Raw genomic sequence first — 18,922 nt, 5'->3', positions numbered from 1 at the left:
GGGGGGAAGAGCCATGTCGTGCGGGCATAGGTGATCTGTGATGTAGTCTTCAGAAGAGGCAGTTGTTGGGACTTTTCTTTTTCATATCTTGATAAAATTATTGCTCTTGGAGTACTTTTTGTCTCTGCCTTTTTTGCTCTCTCTCTTTCTGGGTCTGAGTTTTTCTCTTTCTGTCTCTCTGCTTCTCTCTCTCTGTCACTCTCACTGTCTCTCCTTATTCGGTAGGTGTTTCTTTGAATCAGCGATTGAATTCACTTAATAGTTGAGAGACAGTTTGTGCAGGAACACTGAAGTAGACCACAGTTTGTTTAGGGTGATAAGCTGTTCTCATATGTAACCGTAAATGAAGTATGAAGACAAAATTGATTAATTGGATCGGAAGGGGATCAGAGAAATCCACGTGGACAGATGCATCTGGGAGGATGGATATGGGATTAGAGCTGTTGGGAGGACTCCTAAGATTTGGATACTAGAAAGTAGAGACGAGGATATAATAAAAAGGGAAAGGTGCTCTGTAAAGTTTGTGAGCAAAGGAGTTGCATGATAGATGTGGGTCCGTGGCACACTTTCTTTCTTCGTCTTTTTTTCCTTCTCCATTATTTATATCTGTTGCTGACTCTTGGGCTGCACCCCACAGTCCTACAAGCTCTGTACTTGCCCAGCCTTAAGACCGAAGAAAGAGCCTGGAGTCAGCAACAGAGACATCAGTGGTTTACTGGATGGGAGATCTTACATGTCTGAAGCAAGGTTTTGGAGCGACACCCCACTGTGTGCATCCGAGGTCAGGCAGGATGTGGTGGTAGTCTTTGCTACCGGGGGGATGGAGGAGGTTACCAGTTATAGGGGGAATTAACGTCAGGTTGGCTCTCAGTTATCAGGGAAACCAGTAGACGGGCATGCCCCTCAACACCCCTTTGATAAGCTGTCTATCTTCGCGGAGATGTTCTCATCTCAAATTAGAACGGTCATTTAGTTAGGGCCTGGGGCAAGTATGTAGGAAGGTCAGTCATGTGAGTAGGTGTAGGTGAAGCAGGCACAGGTAGAGCAGGGGACGTACAGCGAGCAAGAGAACAGCCATCTTGAATGTCCTGACCGTACACTGACACATATGCACTCCTGGACATTGCTGATCCCATGAGGGGTCCTCAGAATCAGTGTGGAGAGCGTGCTTTTGTTTACAGCCATGTGGGTTCCTTTTCTCTGTCTATGCAGTTATTTGTCCCTAATTGACCTCAGGGCTGCTTCTACAAGACATTTTTCATAAGGATGGTCTGATGACATACAGGTTCCTTAAAAGAAAGACAGTACATAATTTCAAGGGAGTAATAAGGGAAGTTACATTATTCTTTTACTTGTATTACAAAACTCCATTGTTATGCTACCATGACTTTCTAAAAAATAGCTTCTCTCTTTCTAAAAAAGTTTTCAAATCTTTGTGCAGTAAAATGTGCTGTCGTTTTAAATATCGCCAGGCAGAGGGGGGTTCTTATTTTTATTGCCAGTACGCGATGCTTGAAATTTAAACATGGAATGGCTTCTGTGTTAGGTGCAAGTTTGGGTTTCGGCTTTTCTGTGTTGCTAGCACTCATCGAACACACGGTGGAGAGCTCACCCACTGCTTTAGGCACTGTTGTCCATGACTCTGTACTCGGTGACAGGAGCAGACCCCCTTGCTGACACAGTTACCTGTTGGGAAGGCTTTTGAGAACCTAGTGTGGTTACTGCCTCATTACAGAGTATTGCTGTCAGAGTTAGGGACAGCCAGAAGAAGACAAGCAGATGTTTTTTCCTTTATCTTTAATGTTGCAAAAAGCAGAAATCTTAACATTAAAGCATGTTGAGATCCCGGTAAGAAAGCTTGTATATGACGGTAAAAGATTAATCATTGCAGCTGTTATTTCCTTTTGACTGTTATATGCCATAACCTCATCACCGGGGGTCCTTTTTGGGTATTTCATAGATTAGTCTAAGAAAATTAAATGAAAGAACCAAAAGAATAACACCTGCTGGATTTTTAACTTGAGCGTTGTGTATACAGATACTGCTGGCATTGAAGCTGTTTCTGTTAACAGTAAGATATTTGCTGTCACCACTGCCCTGGAGGGAAATGTCAGAAGGGTACCAATTCTGTATCCATAATTTATTACATTCCATTTGGACTTAAAATTGCTTTCTTTCCTTGGACAAGAGCTGCAGACAGACAATTGAATTATAAGCATCCAGGTAAAAGAACATCCATGGGTGATTGCTGGTGGCCACATCTTAGCTACATCTTGGAACAGCTGGCAGTCACATCTGAATAATACTGCATTACATGACTATTTGTGGTTAAGTAGTTCTCACACTCTGTGGCATGGTGTTACTACCGTTAATAAAAAAAAAACCCACATATCATTCTAGATTTCCCCCAGTTTAACTCAATTTAATCAAATCAAATGCAATCAATATCTTCCCCCATTTCTGCCATATTAAAAAAGGGGTGGGGAGAGGGAATAATGAAAAGGAAATGCCAGGCTTAAGGTAAGTGCTCCAAAGGGCACCTAGATTCCATAGAGAGAACCTGAGAATAAAACCCACACATGACAAATACTTCTAGCGTCTTAAGATCTACTGAAGTTAGGACTAATGAAAGACTTCACTTGATCTCTTTTTTTTTAATCGTCTTTATTGGAGTATAATTGCTTTACAGTGGTGTGTTAGTTTCTGCTTTATAGCAAAGTGAATCAGCTATACATATACATATATCCCCATATCTCCTCCCTCTTGCGTCTTCCTCCCACCTTGATCTCTTGAGATAGTCTGTGAGAGGTGTAACCGTTAAGATCTGCGTGGTACTCTCACTGGGCTGTTATAGGAATAGCAGATAATTAAAATGCCAGTAACGTTTCTCGAGTGCTTCCCTTGTGTCAGGCATTATTCTGAGTCCTTCCCATGCAGTCCTCCCCACTTCACAGTTGAAGAAACTGAGGCAGAGAGAGACAAAAGTCACTTGTTCAAGGTTACACAGCCAGAAGTCCAGTGTTCAAACACCAGAGCCAGGATTCAGAGCCATTCTGTTTGACTGAGAGCTTGTGCTCTCAGTACACTGCCACTTACAGGGCCAAGACCGGGGCTCCAGAGTCCCCATGTCCCCTCATCCCTAGAAGATAAATGACTTTGAAGAGTTCGCCGTTTTCGTTGCAGGCAGACTATGCAAGTTTTTAAAAACAAAGTTGGCATAGTTAAAGACATACGATGTGCGTATAAAAGTGTATGTCTGAATTTTTAAACTTAGGTTGAGACAGTGCTTATATCTATAATGTTATTATAAAGCCCTCATGAACACCCTTAATAATGGCTGCACAGCCTGCTGTGTCAATGTGTATTTTCTCTTCTTTCCCTTTTGGGTATCTGGCTTGTTTCTGTGTTCTTTTTTTTTTCCTTGCCCTTTTTTTCTTTCTCTTCCCCCTCCATTTTTAATAACACTGTATCAGTCATCTTACGTATAAAGCTTTGTTTGTTTTTAAAATTTCTTTTTAATGGTAAGGTCCCAAGGGTGAAATTGAATTAGTGTATATCATTTTGAATTTGTTGATATTTTTACTAAATTGATTTTGCTAATGAATGATACCAGCTTATACATTATCGTCAATGTATGAGAAGTACCCATTTCATCGAATCCTTACAAATACTGAGTGTTCTTTTTTTTTAAATCCAATCTAATTTAATAAGAAACTTGACCTCACTTGTAAAATTCGTATTTCTTCCATGCTTAGGCTACTTTACATAGTCTGCCCAGCATTGATCCTTTTTACTGATGTTTACCTCTAAAATATTTTTGTTTAAAAGAAGTGAATGAGATAGAAGTCGTCATTGCCCAGCATTATTAATGTATTAAATGCCACTGAATTGCTCATTTAAAATGGCTATGTTTTGTGAATTCCACGCCAATAAAAAAACGTGTTTGTGTCTGTGTGTGGCACACGCAAACGCGTCTGTGTACGCTTAATTGTAAACTCTCGGAGAGCTGCTGTGATGTGCTCGGGCAGGCAGTGTGGGCGTGCTGCAGTCTTCTGCATAATGCTCTGAGAGACTGAGTTGAATGTGTAATGCACAGTTGCCTTTCTTTCTGCCAGTTACGTTGTGCATTGCTTACTAATTTGGGCCTATAATGGATGAAAAAAGGTTTATGAGTAAGAGCGTTTGACCTGCCTGCAAGGGAGGGTATCCAGCTACATGTTAACACACAAGATTTATGTCTGCCTGAGGAACTATCAAATAAGCAGTGCAGGAAACAGAGGGGAAGGATCAACCCGGTTAGGAAAATGGTGGAAATGGTTTGACATTGTGAAGGGCACTTTATGTGCCTTATCCTGAGAAAAGTAACCAACAGTGGTATGACTGGTAGCTAGAAAACCCCACAGCTAAAGTCTTATCATAAGTGAAAGAAAGATTGCTGGCCAGAGCACACAGCTCGGCCTGCATATCCTCCAGACCTTGCTGGAGGCCTGGTCCACTTAGTATTGCCCTTTCAGGACGTGTCTTGCTGCCCCAAACAGGATTGCAGTATTTCCCTTTTTGAAAGTCGTCCGCTGATGTCCTTTACGTTTTTCTCTCTTAAGATGAAATGATTTTCATATCATTTGTATCAACTCTTTATTGTATGAAGACTATTAACCCTTTGCCATCTGTATTTATTGCAGGTTTTATTCCCAGTTTGCTGTTTACTTTTAAAAATGTGGAGTCTGTTTAAATCTCTAAAACTTCTTAATTTTTGTGTTGTCGTGCGTGTCGATTATTTCTTTTGGTCTTAAATCATTCTGAATGTAACCTTTCCCTGTCTAGTAATTGATAATAATATATTTTCCTCAATTAAAAAATTTTTTTGTGTGTCTGGTCTAAGGTAAAAATCTTAATTGTTTTTCCTATTCTTACAGGTGAAGATTAGGGTAATTATATGGTTCCAGATCCAGTTTGGGTTTTGATTTGAAGTGTAATAAATTAAAAGTTAATTTGGGAAGAATTGACACTTTTGTGATATTCAATCTCACCTTCCAAAGGCCTCTTTTACATTTCTTTGTGATACTGTTTTTTTTTCCATTGGTTATATACATTTTTATTAGAGGTTTTTATAAATATTTTGGTTTCTTATTTCTACTGTGAAAGAGAGCCCTTTGCATATATTTTTATCATTAGTAGTGCCTAGAAATAGTTATTGGTTTTTATATACTTATATGTTTGGTCTATTCCTCAGATTTGTGAATGTGATAGCTTTCAGTTGATTCTCTTGGGTTTTCTATGTGTAATCACATGCCTGAAAAAAAATTTTTTTTCCCCCACTAGCTACACACCTTATTTGTTTCATTCAGTTTTGCTTTTTTGTGGGACCTAGAAAAATATTAAATGACAGTCTCTTACTCCTAGGGATAAGAAATGAATATTGAATTATTTTAGATTTTTTCCCTTCTATTTCAGATAATCGTGGTTAAGATAATCATTGACTTATGTAATACATTATTTTGATTTTCTCTTTTTGTTGTCCTGGCCCTAAGGAAGATTAATAATACATTAAGGTTTCACTCAACTATTGCCATTAGCAACAGGTCAGAGCTTCCTTCCGTTCCCGAAGGTAAAGCAGTCTAATTCTGCTTCTAATTTTAACCCTTAAGGGAAATGGAAGAAAGCACGTCTGTGTTTAAAATTTTGGGGGGGGGTCTTCAGTTTTATACTTCATTTAGAATGCCCAAATATAAAGCTGAAATAGACTTTTTAATATATGCATAATGTCACGTTAAAGTCTTTTGTCCTTTCTGGGAAGAAATCAAAACCTGATTTTTATATTGAGGAAAACAAAACAAGACAGTTTATTGAACTACCTGTGTTTATGAATTAAAGGCCACTTCTTTAACAGTAATATCATGAACTTAGGAATATAATATGTATTTTTTCTTCTTTCATAATTTAGGAGGATTGAATTGGAAATCATCATCTTAATCTTTCATATAATAATAATAAATAGCTAAAATATCTTGAGCCCTTAGGGTGAGACACTGGTCTGTGGGATTTATGTAAATTAACTAGTTTGTTCTTCATCATAACCTGTGAGGAAGGGACTTCCTATCCCCTTTTATAGATGAGGAGAAACTGAACACAGATTAACGTAATGGCCCAAGATTCATTGCTAATAGGAGGCAGAGCTGGGATTTGATTCCAGGCAGTCAGGGTATGAGTCCTTTTGTTTTTTGAAAATACTGTTTTATTAACACCACAGTGGTAAACAACGTTATGCTTAAATTTCTTTACAGATCACACAATTCAAAACCCACAAAGAAGCTAAGAGTCTTTACATGAAATGTGTCCTCCTAAAAATCCTTTACTGTATGACGGTCTGTTCTCAAGCAGAAAAATTTGATTATGCACCATTTTATATTCAATATGTCACATTTACATAGCAAAATAAGGAAGGCACAGCTAACACAAGCAAACTTAAACCCTTTCTACTTCTGAGCTGGGGATGGGGACACACAGTTGGATTGGTTCTTCAAGTATATATTTTTTCCACACTTTAGCTTCCGTGAAGAGTTCTGATAATTTTCACAGCTACGTTCTAAAAGCTACAAGACAAAAAGACATCACAAGGATCCAACATAACATTGGATACACATGCTTTACAGAAGTTACTAGATTCTACATCTTTTCAAGTAAATTAATATTTCTAAAATGCTAGATAAAGGGATCAATACTTAAACATTGTTTTTTTTAACACCTTTGTAAATAGACACTACCAAGAAAACACATAAACACGAGACTGTAAATAATGAACACATATGTTGACAGTAGTGTATAGGTTATACACCCTCCTTCTCAGAACCAAATATTCAGTACAGTCTTTAGAATTTGAAGTGGCAGTTTTCTGGGCCTCATTAACAGTACTGTCATGATCTCCGGCACGGGCTTCCTCCATCCCATCACGCTTCTCTGAAGTGTAAAGCTGATGTCTGGGTTATGAAAGCAAAGTCTTAAAGATGAGATTTTTCTTGGGTTCTGATGCTTCTGAGCTGGAAAAATGCAAGACTAAAGAAATTGAAGAATTAGGCACTGAGAACATGTTCGGTCTCGGCTTGGGTGTTCTGTGCGTAGCGTGACGACAGTGTGATCAAAAGGTTTCAAAGTGACGTTCTTTACTTCACATCTACTTGACACCCTTAGGAAGTCTCAACTCCAGCCCGCGCAGAAGAGATCATGAAAAAGCCATTTTAAATTTAACTCGTTTACAACACCTTTTGGTATATTGGTGTTCCGATTGGAAACGGGCTGGCCAGAACCTGATTGCGTCGATTTAATATGATTCTAGGAATGTCAGAATTGATTCACATTGTACTTTGGTCCAAAACCTGAGCCTTTTCAAGTCCACCGATGTGTAAAAGAAAAAAAAATCGGGGTTTTGAATCTGCGTCGTCATTCTCCTCTGCAATCTCTGCCCCCGCTTATTTCTGGGCGTCGTCAGACACTGCAGAGTGGGGACCCTCATCTCTGGCGGCAGCAGCCGCCGCCTCCACCGCAGGCTCTCCCTCCTCCTCCTCGTACTCTTCATCCTCCAACTCCTCGTCGTCACCCTCTAAGGTCCACGCACACCCCTCCATCTCACCGGTGAGCTCCTGGATCTTAGCGAGTAAGGGCTTATAGATGTCGTTATACTTCTTCTCCAGAGCCTGGAATTCCTTGTCAAATTTGGCTTCTATCTTATCGCACCGCTTCTGCAGCTTTTTGAGGGCCAGGACTCGGCATTTCACCGAGTTAGGCAGGCTCTCGATAAAGTCATTTCTAGGCTTCGGTGCATTCTCTGCAGGCGTCTGGGGCTCCTCAGCCGTCTGACCGACCGCGCCGTCGGAGTCGCCGGACGCGCTGTCAGAATCTCCCCCCTGCGCACCGCCTTCCGCCATTACCTCCTCCGCCGCCGCCGCTGCCGCCGCCGCCTGGCTCGGCTCCGCGGGGCCCTGGTTCTCCGAGTCGGCCATGTTCGCGGAGCAGCGCAGAGGTCTCGGTGGCTCCCGCGGAGAGCTGCCCGCGAGCTGCGCCCCGGCGATCCTGCGGCAAGCGGCAAGCGGCAAGCGGCACTGACGTCGGCCGCGGCGGGGACGTTGGCGCGGCCCCGCCCTTTGCCCCCGCGGGCGCTTGACTGGCTCCCCAGAATCAGCTGATGGTCGGGCCCTCGACCCGCACCAGCCAGCCGACCGCCGATGCTGCGCTGCCGTCTCCCCGCACTGCGGACGACGTCCGGACCCGTTTCTTAGCGACCCTGCCCGTCCGCCTGCGCACGCCTCCCCCTGCAGTAGAGCGGGGCTGCGGCTGGCCGCGGGGATCCGCCGCGGGGAAGGGCTCAGCCTTGGCCGTCGTGTTCCTCTAGCCCGCCCAGGGCTTCATCTCCATCCGCCAGTGCGCCTGGCTTGGCGGTTGTCTGCATCTCCCCTTAGCTGGTGTTGGGCTGCCGTCGGCAGGGCGTCTCTGGCTTACTCTTGGGAAGCCGTCTTTAAGCACCTGAGATTTCACTGACTTCTTTTCCGGGAAGTGGAGGCGCGGGGAGAGCGGGCTCCGTCCCACCCCCTTGACGACCTGGGTGCGTGTGATGATGGGGGCGGGAATAGTGCAGTTTACATGCCCCCCATCACCCCTTCCCCGCCCCCCCCAGCAGCCCCTCTTGGCCCTTTCCCAGCCTAGCAGCATATATACTGGTGGCAGGGTCTTCTCTCAGCTAGACGGAGCTTGGAAGCAGCTTTGGAGCCGTTTGGATAGGGAATCTGGGCACTACGTTATCCTGGAATGTTCTCGAAGTGTCCTCGGAATGAAGCGGCAGGAGGGCCACAGAAAGCAAGACCGTGTAAGCCCTGAGGCCCAGGCGGAGGGCCCCCTGCCTTCCCGGGCCTGAAGCATGTGTTTAGGACTGCCGTTCCTTGGGGACGCGCCGGCACACACACGCACGCACAGGCATTGTCCCCGAGGCACGTTCAGCACCTGTGCTATGGCTCTTACTGGTGATTCGTATATGAGAACATGAAGAAAAGCTATTAAATACCGAACTCTTGTTCTCTAATAGCTGCGTGAGTAGAGACTTTAGTTCCTCATTTATTAAATCAGAACGATAGCTTCTTGAATAAGGATAAGGGCACATAGTTTTAGGTATGGAATGCAAACGATCTTTACAGGGTTTCTTCAGGAATGGTTTCAAATTCGGCATGACTGATATAAATGCTTTTCCTTCATCAGTTATACTGGGACTTGCTGAAGCTTTTCCATAAAGCCTGTGACTGTAAGGAAATTACTTCCCTAAGTACATTTGGTGCCGTCTTTTGGTTTTTGCGGATATGAGTTAATAATATGTAAAGCACTTAGTGCTGACACTTGGTGGGCACTTGGTAAGTGTTTTGTTGGCAAAATAATTAAATTGCATTTATCAATCCACAAAGATAACCTGCGATAATAATTCTCTTACAAAAGGACATCTTTGTGCCCATCCCCAAAGAAAGTTACTATTTATAAAAGGCCCGATATATTCCCATTAGCAAACATGCTAGGTTTTTTTTGGTACTTGTGATTCGTATTACTTACTTTCTTAATTCCGTTCCAGATAATTTATTGTCTGCTTCCCTGTTAGCATTTGTAATGACTGAGGGTTTTTTTGTTAAATTTTAATCTTAACTCTGACTGAATTTGCTGTAATGATATATCTATATTTAGTTGGCTGATCGTATACATATTCCATATACCATGTATGAAATATGTATAGGATCAGCCAGCTAAAGCTACCTTGAGGTTAGGAATGCCTTTTCTCATTTTTAAAAGTAAGGAACTTAGAAGCAGAAAAAGAAAGTGAAATAAATATTCTCTTACAATTATGTATCACCTGCTTGGCAGAATCGGGCAGAAACCAGGTCTTCAAACTCCTGTAGTATAGAAGCTATGACATACTTTAAAAAGACAAAACAAAACAAGACCCAAACTTTATTCAAATCTACTTAACTAACTTAACTTGCTTGAGACAGCCAGGGCATGCCCGTCTTTTAGGATTTTTATGTTCCCATCTTAAAAAAAATTTTTAAACTTCGCCTTAAGCTGTGGGGTTCTTGGACTCCTTCATATAAGAGGCCAGGTAAGAAATTCAAGCAAGGCTTTATTGGGACTCGTGCTACAGCACAAGGGAGCTAAAGCACGTTAACAGTTTCCCTTTTCATTCCCTAAGCGGGGAGGTGAGCGGGTTCCTTATCTGGGGCGAGGGTAGGAATGGGTCTAGGGGTCAGGCCAGAGGGGTAGCTTCGCTGGTCTGCCCAGCCCCTTGGTGGGTCTGTGTGCAGGGGGCATGCGCGGTACCCTGCTTTTTGTTCCTGGTTCCTCAGAAGTGACGGGTTTTTGGTCTTTTTGTACCTTGTTCCCTGTTCGTAATTTGCCCCAACTGGGCACCCATGCGGTTATTTTTAGTCCCTTCTGCTTTCTTTGTATTTTGCTGCTGGAGGAGATGTTTGTCCGGGTGCCAGCACTGCAGCAAAGGGTCCCAGCCGGTCTCAAGGCTACTCTTTTTTTTAAGTCTGTATTGAGATATAATTTGTTTACAATAAAGTTTACCCTTTTTAGGATACTTTGACAGACATACAGAGTCACGTAAACACTACAGTAATGGAACTGCAGAGCAGTAACCTCATCCCCCCCAGATACGTTCCTGGTCTTTCCCTTCCTGCCCGACCTCGCAGCCATTGATCTGTCTCTGTAATTCTGACTTTCCCCAGAACGTCACATAAATGGAATCATGTGTGTAGCCTTTTTCACTCAGCATAACGAATTTGAGATTCATCAGTGGTGTTCCGTATAGTGTATCAGTACTTTGTTCCTGTTTATTACTGAGTAATATTCCCTTTTGAGTTATTTCCAGGTTTTTTGTGTGATTACGGTCAATGATGCTGTGGACCTTCATCAGCAGATTTCTGTGTGAACAGAGGTCTTTATTTCTCTTGGCTAAGTATCTAGAAGTGGAATTGCTGGGTCATACGGTAAAGGGGGGTTTAACTTTATAAGAAACTTCACGGTGTTTTCCACAGCGGCTGTCCCCCTTCCCGTCACACTAGCAGTGCATGAGAGTTGCAGTTGTTCCACACCCTCACCAGCATTTGGTATTGTTGGTTTTTTGTCCCCTCATCTCAGAGCAGTGTATGTGTCCATGATGATTAAAGATGTTATCTTCCAGCGTGCTTATGTCACTCATATATCTCCTTTAATAAAATGTCTGTTTAGAGCTTTCGCCCATTTTCTAAATTGAAGTTTTTGCTCATTAATTTTTTAATGTTTTTATATATTCTGGGTACAGGTCCTATGTAAGATGTGTGTTTTGTAAGTATGTTCTTTCAGTCTGGGGCTTGCCTTTCATTTTTGTAATAGTGTCTTCAAAAAGCAGATATTTAAAATTTTGATAAATCCATTTTATTAACTTTTTCTTTATAGATTATGCTTTGGGTGTCATATTTAAGAAATCCTTGCCAACTTCAAGGCCGTAAAGATTTGGTCTTATGTTTTCTTCTGGAAGTTTTACAACTTGAAGTTTCACTTTTAGACTCCGATCCATATTGAGTTAACTTTTAAATAGGTGTCAGGTATAGGGATAGATACCTTTAGCATATGAATATTCTGTTGATGCAGTACGACTTCTGTTGAAAATACTGTCCTTTCTCCACAGAATTGCTCATTCAAATTTGGCAAAAGTTAACTGTCCATGTACATGTGGATCCATTTCTGGACTTTCTGTTCTGTTGCACTGATTTATGTGTCCTTTCACCAATACCACACTTGATAACTGTAGCTTTATCATAATAAGTCATGAAATTAGGTAATTCAAGTTGGCTAACTCTGTTCTTTTTCAAAATTGTTTTGCTTTTCTAGTTCCTTTGACTTTCTATATTAATTTCAGAGTCGGTTTGACCAAGCTTTTAAAAAGACCCTTCCTACAGTTTGGATTCAGACTTCTGAAAACCCTTGGCAATGCATATAGTACGTGCTTTTTAAAATCTGTGTGTTTAAAAATTAACTCATTAAGAGTTGTCTCATTTTATGGGCTTTGTGGACTCTAGTGTACTGTGGGGCTGCAGGTAACACATAGCTGTGGATAGCACGATGCGCTGTCACGCTGTGAAGTCCGTATCTTGGCATACTGTAATTTCCCACACAGCTGTCACATTGGAAGCAAGCAAGGTGGGGTAGGGAGGGCACTTTGATGAGGTGGGGTTGAGAGCACGGGTCTGTACTCAGACATCTGGCTTCAGTTTCTGCCCCTGCCCTTATACTAGTTGTTTTCTTGAATTCAGTTGTGAAATTGGAATAATGATCACATCAACTTCAAAAAAGTTGTATTTTCTTGACTGTTTGTATATTTATTGAGTCACAATTCTTATACCGTAAAGTTTACTCAAAAGGTGGCCTTGAGTATTCACCAAGATATCGTGTATCCAAGGACTTATTGCGGTGACTAGCATCTAGTAAACACTCCGTAACTGTTAATGATCACTATTGAAGAAAAGGATGTGGTGAGAGCAATACTAATTCAGATAGAGATTAGAGTCTGTGTATTAATTTGCTAGGGCTGCTGTAAAAAAAAATACTACAGACTAAGTGGTTTAAACAACAGGAATTTATTGTCTCACAGTTCTGGAAGCTAGAACTCCAAAACCAAGGTGTTGGCAGGGTTGCATCCTTCTGGGGGCTGTGAGGGAAGGAATTACTCCAGACCTCTCTCCTCGGCTTGTGGATAGCTGTCTTCTCCCTGTGTCTCTTCGCATTGTCTTCCCTCTGTGCAGGTCTGTGTCCAAATTCCCCCCCCCGCCCCACCTTTTTTTTTTTTTAAAGGCTCCTGGTAAAGCATTTCTTTATTTTTTAAATTAATTTTTATTTTTGGCTGCTTTGGGTCTTCGTTGCTGCACGCGGGCTTTCTCTAGTTGCGGCGAGCGGGGGCTACTCTTCGTTGCAGTGGGCAGGCTTCTCATTGCAGTGGCTTCTCTTCTTGCGGACCACGGGATCTAGGTGCGCGGGCTTCAGTAGTTGTGGTCCATGGGCTTAGTTGCTCCGCGGCATGTGGGATCTTCCCAGACGAGGGATCGAACCTGTGTCCCCTGCATTGGCAGGCAGATTCTTAACCACTGCACCACCAGGGAAGTCCCCATATTTCCCCTTTTGATAGGGATAGCAGTCATTGCCTTAGGACCCACCCTAATACTTTCATTTTAACTTGATAACCTTTGTAAAGACCCTATCGCCAAATAAGGTCACCTTCTGAGGTAATGGGGGTTAGGACTTTAATATATGAATTTTAGGGAGACACAGTCCAACCCATAACGCACTATTCTCTGCCTCCCCCTCCAAATTCATGTCTTTCTCACCTGTAAAATACATTCAGTCAATTCCAGCACCCCCCAAAGTCTTAACCTATTCCAGCATCAACTCTAAAGTCTCTTCTGTAATGGTTAGTTTTATGTGTCAACTTGGCTGGGCCATGGAGTACCCAGATGTTTGGTCAGACGTTAACTCTGGGTATGTCTGTGAAGATGTCTCTGGTCGAGATTAACGTTTGAATCAGGAAACTGAGTAAAGCAGATTGCCTTCCCTGATGTGCATGGGTCTCATCCAGTCAGTTGAAGGCCTGAAAAGAAGAAAAAGGCTGAGTAAGAGGGACTCCTCCTGCCTGACTGCCTTTGAGCTGGGACATGAGTTTTGTTTTTTTAAAAATAAATTTATGTATTTATTTTTGGCCGTGTTGGGTCTTCGTTGCTGTGCACGGGCTTTCTCTAGGTGCGGCGAGCGGGGGCTACTCTTTCGTTGTGGTGCGTGGGCTTCTCATTGCGGTGGCTTCTCGTTGCAGAGCACGGTATCTAGCCGCGCAGGATTCAGTACTTGTGGCACGCGGGCTTCAGTAGTTGTGGCTCGCGGGCTCTAGAGCGCAGGCTCAGTAGTTGTGGTGCACGGGCTTAGTTGCTCCGCGGCATGTGGGATCTTCCCGGACCAGGGCTCGAACCCGTGTCCCCTGCATTGGCAGGCGGATTCTTAACCACTGCGCCACCAGGGAAGCCCCAGGACATGTTTTTTCCTGCCTTCAGACTCTGACGGAAGCATCAGCCCTTCCTGGGTCTCGAGCCTGCCTGCCTTTGGACTAGAGCTACATCATCTGCTCGCCTGGGTCTCCAGCTTGCAGATCTTGTGGTTTGTCAGCCTCTGTAATTGCATGAACTAATTCTTTATAATCTCTCTCTCTATTTATATATGTATATACCCATATGCCGACACACTTCCTATTGGTTCTGTTTCCCTGGAGAGTCTGGACTAATACATCATGTAAATATCGTCTAAGTCAGGTATGAGTGAGACTTAAGGTTTGATTCATCCTGAGACAGAATTCTTCTATAGCCTGTGAACTTGTGAAACCAGACAGATTACTCCAAATACAATGGTGGGACAGGCATTGGAAGGACATTCTCATTCTAAAAGGAGGAAGAAAGAGGCCAGAGGTCTCAAGCAAATTATAAACCTAGCAGGGCAAATTTCATTAGTTTTTTTAAAATACATCTTCATTGGAGTAGAATTGCTTCACAGTACCATGTTAGTTTCTGTTGCACAACAAAGCGAATCAGCCACGTGCATACACGTGTCCCCAGTTCCCTCCCTCTTGCGTCTCCCTCCCACCCTCCCAATCCCACCCCTCTAGGTCACTGCAAAGCACCGAGCCGATCTCCCTGTGCTGTGCTGCTGCTTCACACCAGCCAACTATTTTACATTCAGTAGTGTATATATGTCAGTGCTACTCTCACTTCGCCCCAGCTTCGCCCTCCCACCCCATGTCATCACGTCCATTCTCTATGTCTACCTCTTTATTCCTGCCCTGCAACTAGGTTCATCAGAACCATTTTTTTTTTTAGATTCTATATATATGTGTTAGCATAAGGTATTTGTTTTTCTCTTTCTGACTTACTTCACTCTGTATGACAGACTCTAGGTCCATCCACCTCATTACAAATAGCTCAATTTCGTTTCTTTTTATGGCTGAGTAATATTCCATTGTATATATGTGCCACATCTTTATCCATTCATCCGATGATGGACACTTGGGTTGTTTCCATCTCCTGGCTATTGTAAATAGAGCTGCAGTGAACATTTTGGTACATGACTCTTTTTGAATTATGGTTTTCTCAGGGTATATGCCCAGTAGTGGGATTGCTGGGTCCTATGGTAGTTCTATTTGTAGTTTTTTAAGGATCCTTCATACTGTTCTCCACAGTGGCTGTATCAGTTTACATTCCCACCAAGAGTGTAGGAGGGTTCCTTTTTCACCACACCCTTTCCAGCATTTTTTGTTTTTAGCTTTTTTGATAATGGCCATTCTGTCATTAGATTTTAAAAAATAATTTTATTGGTGTACAGTTGATTTACAGTGTTGTGTAGTTTCTGCTGTACAGTGAAGTGAATCAGTTATACATATACGTACACATCCACTCTTTTTCAGATTCTTTTCCCATATAGGTCATTACAAAGTATTGAGTAAAGTTCCCTGTGCTATCCAGTAGGTTCTTATTAGTTATCTATTTTACATACAGTAGTGTGTTTATGTCAATCCCAGTCTCCCAGTTTATCCCCCAGCTTCCCCCCGGTAACCATAAGTTTGTTTTCTACATCTGTAACTCTATTTCTGTTTTGTAAATAAGTTAATTTGTACCATTTTTTTAGATTCCATGTATAAGTGATATCATATGATATTTGTCTTTCTCTGACTGACTTCATTCAGTATGACGATCTCTAGGTCCACCCATGTTGCTGCAAATAGCATTATTTCATTCTTTTTATGGCTGAGTAGTATTCCATTGTATAATATGTACCACATCGTCTTTATCCATTCCTCTGTTGATGGACATTTAGGTTCCTTCCATGTCCTGGCTGTTGTAAATAGTGCTGCAGTGAACATTGGGGTATGTGTATCTTTTTGAATTACGGTTTTCTCTGGATATATGCCCAGGAGTAGGATTGCTGGATCATATGGTAGCTCTATTTTTAGTGTTTTAAGGAACATAGTGGCTGTACCGATTTACATTCCCACGAACAGTGTGGGAGGATTCTCTTTTCTCCACACCCTCTCCAGCATTTATTGTTTGTAGATTTTTTGGTGATGGCCATTCTGACCGGTGTGAGGTGACACCTCGTTGTAGTTTTGATTTGCATTTCTCTGGTAAGTAGCGAAGAGCATCTTTTCATGTGCATCTGTATCTCTTCTTTGGAGAGATGTCTATTTAGATCTTCCACCCGTTTTTGGATTGGGTTGTTTGGTTTTGTTTTGATATTGAGCTGCCTGAGCTGTTTATGTATTTTGGAGATTAATCCTTTGTCAGTCACTTCGTTTGCAAATATTTTCTTCCATTCTGTTTGTTAGATATTTTTAAAATAATTATTTATTTATTATTTATGTGGCTGCGTCGGCACGTGGGATCTTTTGTTGCGGCGTGCGGGCTTCTCTCTAGTTGTGGCGCGCGGGCTTCAGAGTGTGCGGGCCCAGCAGCTGCAGCACGTGGGCTCTAGAGCACGCAGGCTTAGTTACCCCGCAGCAGGTGGGATCTTAGTTCCCTGAGCAGGGATTGAACCCGCGTCCCCTGCATTGGAATGCAGATTCTCAACCACTGGATCACCAGGGTCCCCTAATCCTTAGATTTTAAGACTTGGAGAACAATCCTCTTTGGCTCCATGCTCTGTCCTCTGGCCCACCGGGATAGTAGTCCTGGCTTCTGGAGCCATGGAAGTGCCAGCCTTGTTCCTGGACGTATGCCCATGGTGGCAGTGATAGCCCTACTGGACTCTTATCTGCCGTTGGGGTCATTCTTCCCTTTTCTTGCAAGATAACACTTATTCACAGCCAGTTAGCTCTACTGACTCATTTCACACCTGTGGAATCCTGACAGCCTTTCTTCATTTTTTACCATCTTTGCCCCTTCAGTGCAAGCTGGCAGTGTTTCTGCTGGTATAAAATTCTCATAAACCTTGTTGGCCTCCCAGGCAATTCATGGGAGTCCAAGCCATCAGACAAGAGGGTCCTCCACAGATCTTTCCTGGAGAGCCACATCTCTTTTCCTGGCTTCTGCTGAGATGATTGATCCATGAGTCACATGCCTGATCTCTTCAGCAAACCATTGTTCAGCCACACCCTTGGCTTTTTTCCAGAGCGTGATATATGGATAGTCAGAATTTTCCAAACCTTCAAGTTCTAGTTCTTTTTTTTTTTTTTTTTTTGACTATGCCTGATGTTTCTTGTTTCTTGAGGAAGGATTGTATTGCTATAAACTTCCCTCTTAGAACTGCCTTTCTTGCATTCCATAGGTTTTGGGTTGTCGTCTTTTCATTGTCATTTGTTTCTAGGTATTTTTTGATTTCCTCTTTGATTTCTTCAGTGATGTCTTGATTTTACGTAGTGTATTGTTTAGCTCCCATGTGTTTGTATTTTTTACAGATTTTTTTCCTGTAATTGATATCTAGTCTCATAGCATTGTGGTCGGAAAAGATACTTGATATGATTTCAGTTTTGTTAAGTTTACCAAGGCTTGATATGTGACCGAAGATATGATCTATCCTGGAGAATGTTCCATGAGTACTTGAGAAGAAATTGTATTCTGTTGTTTTTGGATGGAATGTCCTATAAATATCAGTTAAGTCCATCTTGTTTAATGTGTCATTTAAAGCTTGTGTTTCCTTATTTATTTTCATTTCTCATGATCTGTCCATTGGTGAAAGTGGGGTGTTAAAGTCCCGTACTATGACTGTGTTACTGCCAATTTCCCCTGTTATGGCTGTTAGCATTTGCCTTATTTATTGAGGTGTTCCTTTGTTGGTTGCATAAATATTTAAAATTGTTATATCTTCTTCTTGGATCGATCCCTTGATCATTATGTAGTGTTCTTCTTTGTCTCTTGTAATTGTCTTTAAAGTCTGTTTTGTCTGTTATGAGAATTGCTACTCCAGCTTTCTTTTGATTTCCATATGCATGGAATATCTTTTTTCCATCCCCTCACTTTCAGTTTGTATGTGTCCCTATGTCTGAAGGGGGTCTCTTGTAGACAGCATATGTATGGGTCTTGTTTTTGTATCCATTCAGCCAGTCTGTGTCTTTTGGTTGGACCATTTAATCCATTTACATTTAAGGTAGTTATCGATATGTATGTTCCTGTTACCATTTTCTTAATTGTTTTGGGTTTGTTACTGTAGGTCTTTTCCTTCACTTGTGTTTCCTGCATAGAGAAGTTCGTTTAGCATTTGTTGTAGAGCTGGTTTGGTGGTGCTGAATTCTCTTAGCTTTTGCTTCTCTGTAAAGGTTTTAATTTCTCTTTTGTAATTGAATGAGATCCTTGCTGTGTAGAGTAATCTTGGTTGTAGTTTTTTTCCCTTTCATCACTTTAAATAGGTCCTGCCATACCATTCTGGCTTGCTCTGCCCAGAGCACCAAGACCCTGTCAGCCACATGGCTCAGAATTAAAGGGAGAGAAAAAAGAAAGAAAGAAAGAAGGAAGGAAGGATGGAAGGAAGGAAGGAAAGAAAGAAAAATAAATAAAACAAAGTAAAAAATTTTTTTTAATTATTAAAAATAAAAAATTTAAAAGAAAGAAAGAAGAGTGCAACCAAACCTAAAAACAAATCCACCAATGATAAGAAGTCCTAAAAAGTATACCAAAAAAAAATATCTACAGATAGACAGAACCCTGGGACAAATGGTAAAAGGAAAGCTATACAGACAAAATCACACATAGAAGCATACACATACACACTCACAAAAAATATATATATATAAAAAAGCAAGAGGGCTTTCCTGGTGGCGCAGTGGTTGAGAGTCCGCCTGCTGATGTAGGGGACACGGGTTCGTGCCCCGGTCTGGGAAGATCCCACATGC

At 42.1% G+C, this 18,922-nt stretch overlaps 2 protein-coding genes across 4 annotated transcripts in view; one reads left to right on the top strand and one right to left on the bottom strand.

Moving 5' to 3' along the window:
* The window catches only part of LOC112393816 (probable E3 ubiquitin-protein ligase HERC3), a 129,235-nt gene that overhangs the window by 92,643 nt on the left and 17,670 nt on the right, over nt 1-18,922 (top strand). The window lies entirely within an intron of this gene.
* On the bottom strand, nt 6,218-8,316 carry NAP1L5 (nucleosome assembly protein 1 like 5). The gene has a single exon (XM_024736211.1). It carries the CDS (start codon nt 7,995-7,997, stop codon nt 7,467-7,469), a length of 531 nt encoding a protein of 176 aa, XP_024591979.1. The 5' UTR covers nt 7,998-8,316; the 3' UTR covers nt 6,218-7,466.

Source organism: Neophocaena asiaeorientalis, unplaced genomic scaffold, assembly GCF_003031525.2.
Source record: "Neophocaena asiaeorientalis asiaeorientalis breed wild unplaced genomic scaffold, Neophocaena_asiaeorientalis_V1.1 scaffold7, whole genome shotgun sequence".
NCBI classification, from domain to species: Eukaryota; Metazoa; Chordata; class Mammalia; order Artiodactyla; family Phocoenidae; genus Neophocaena; species Neophocaena asiaeorientalis.
This window is presented reverse-complemented; position numbering and strand designations above follow the sequence as displayed.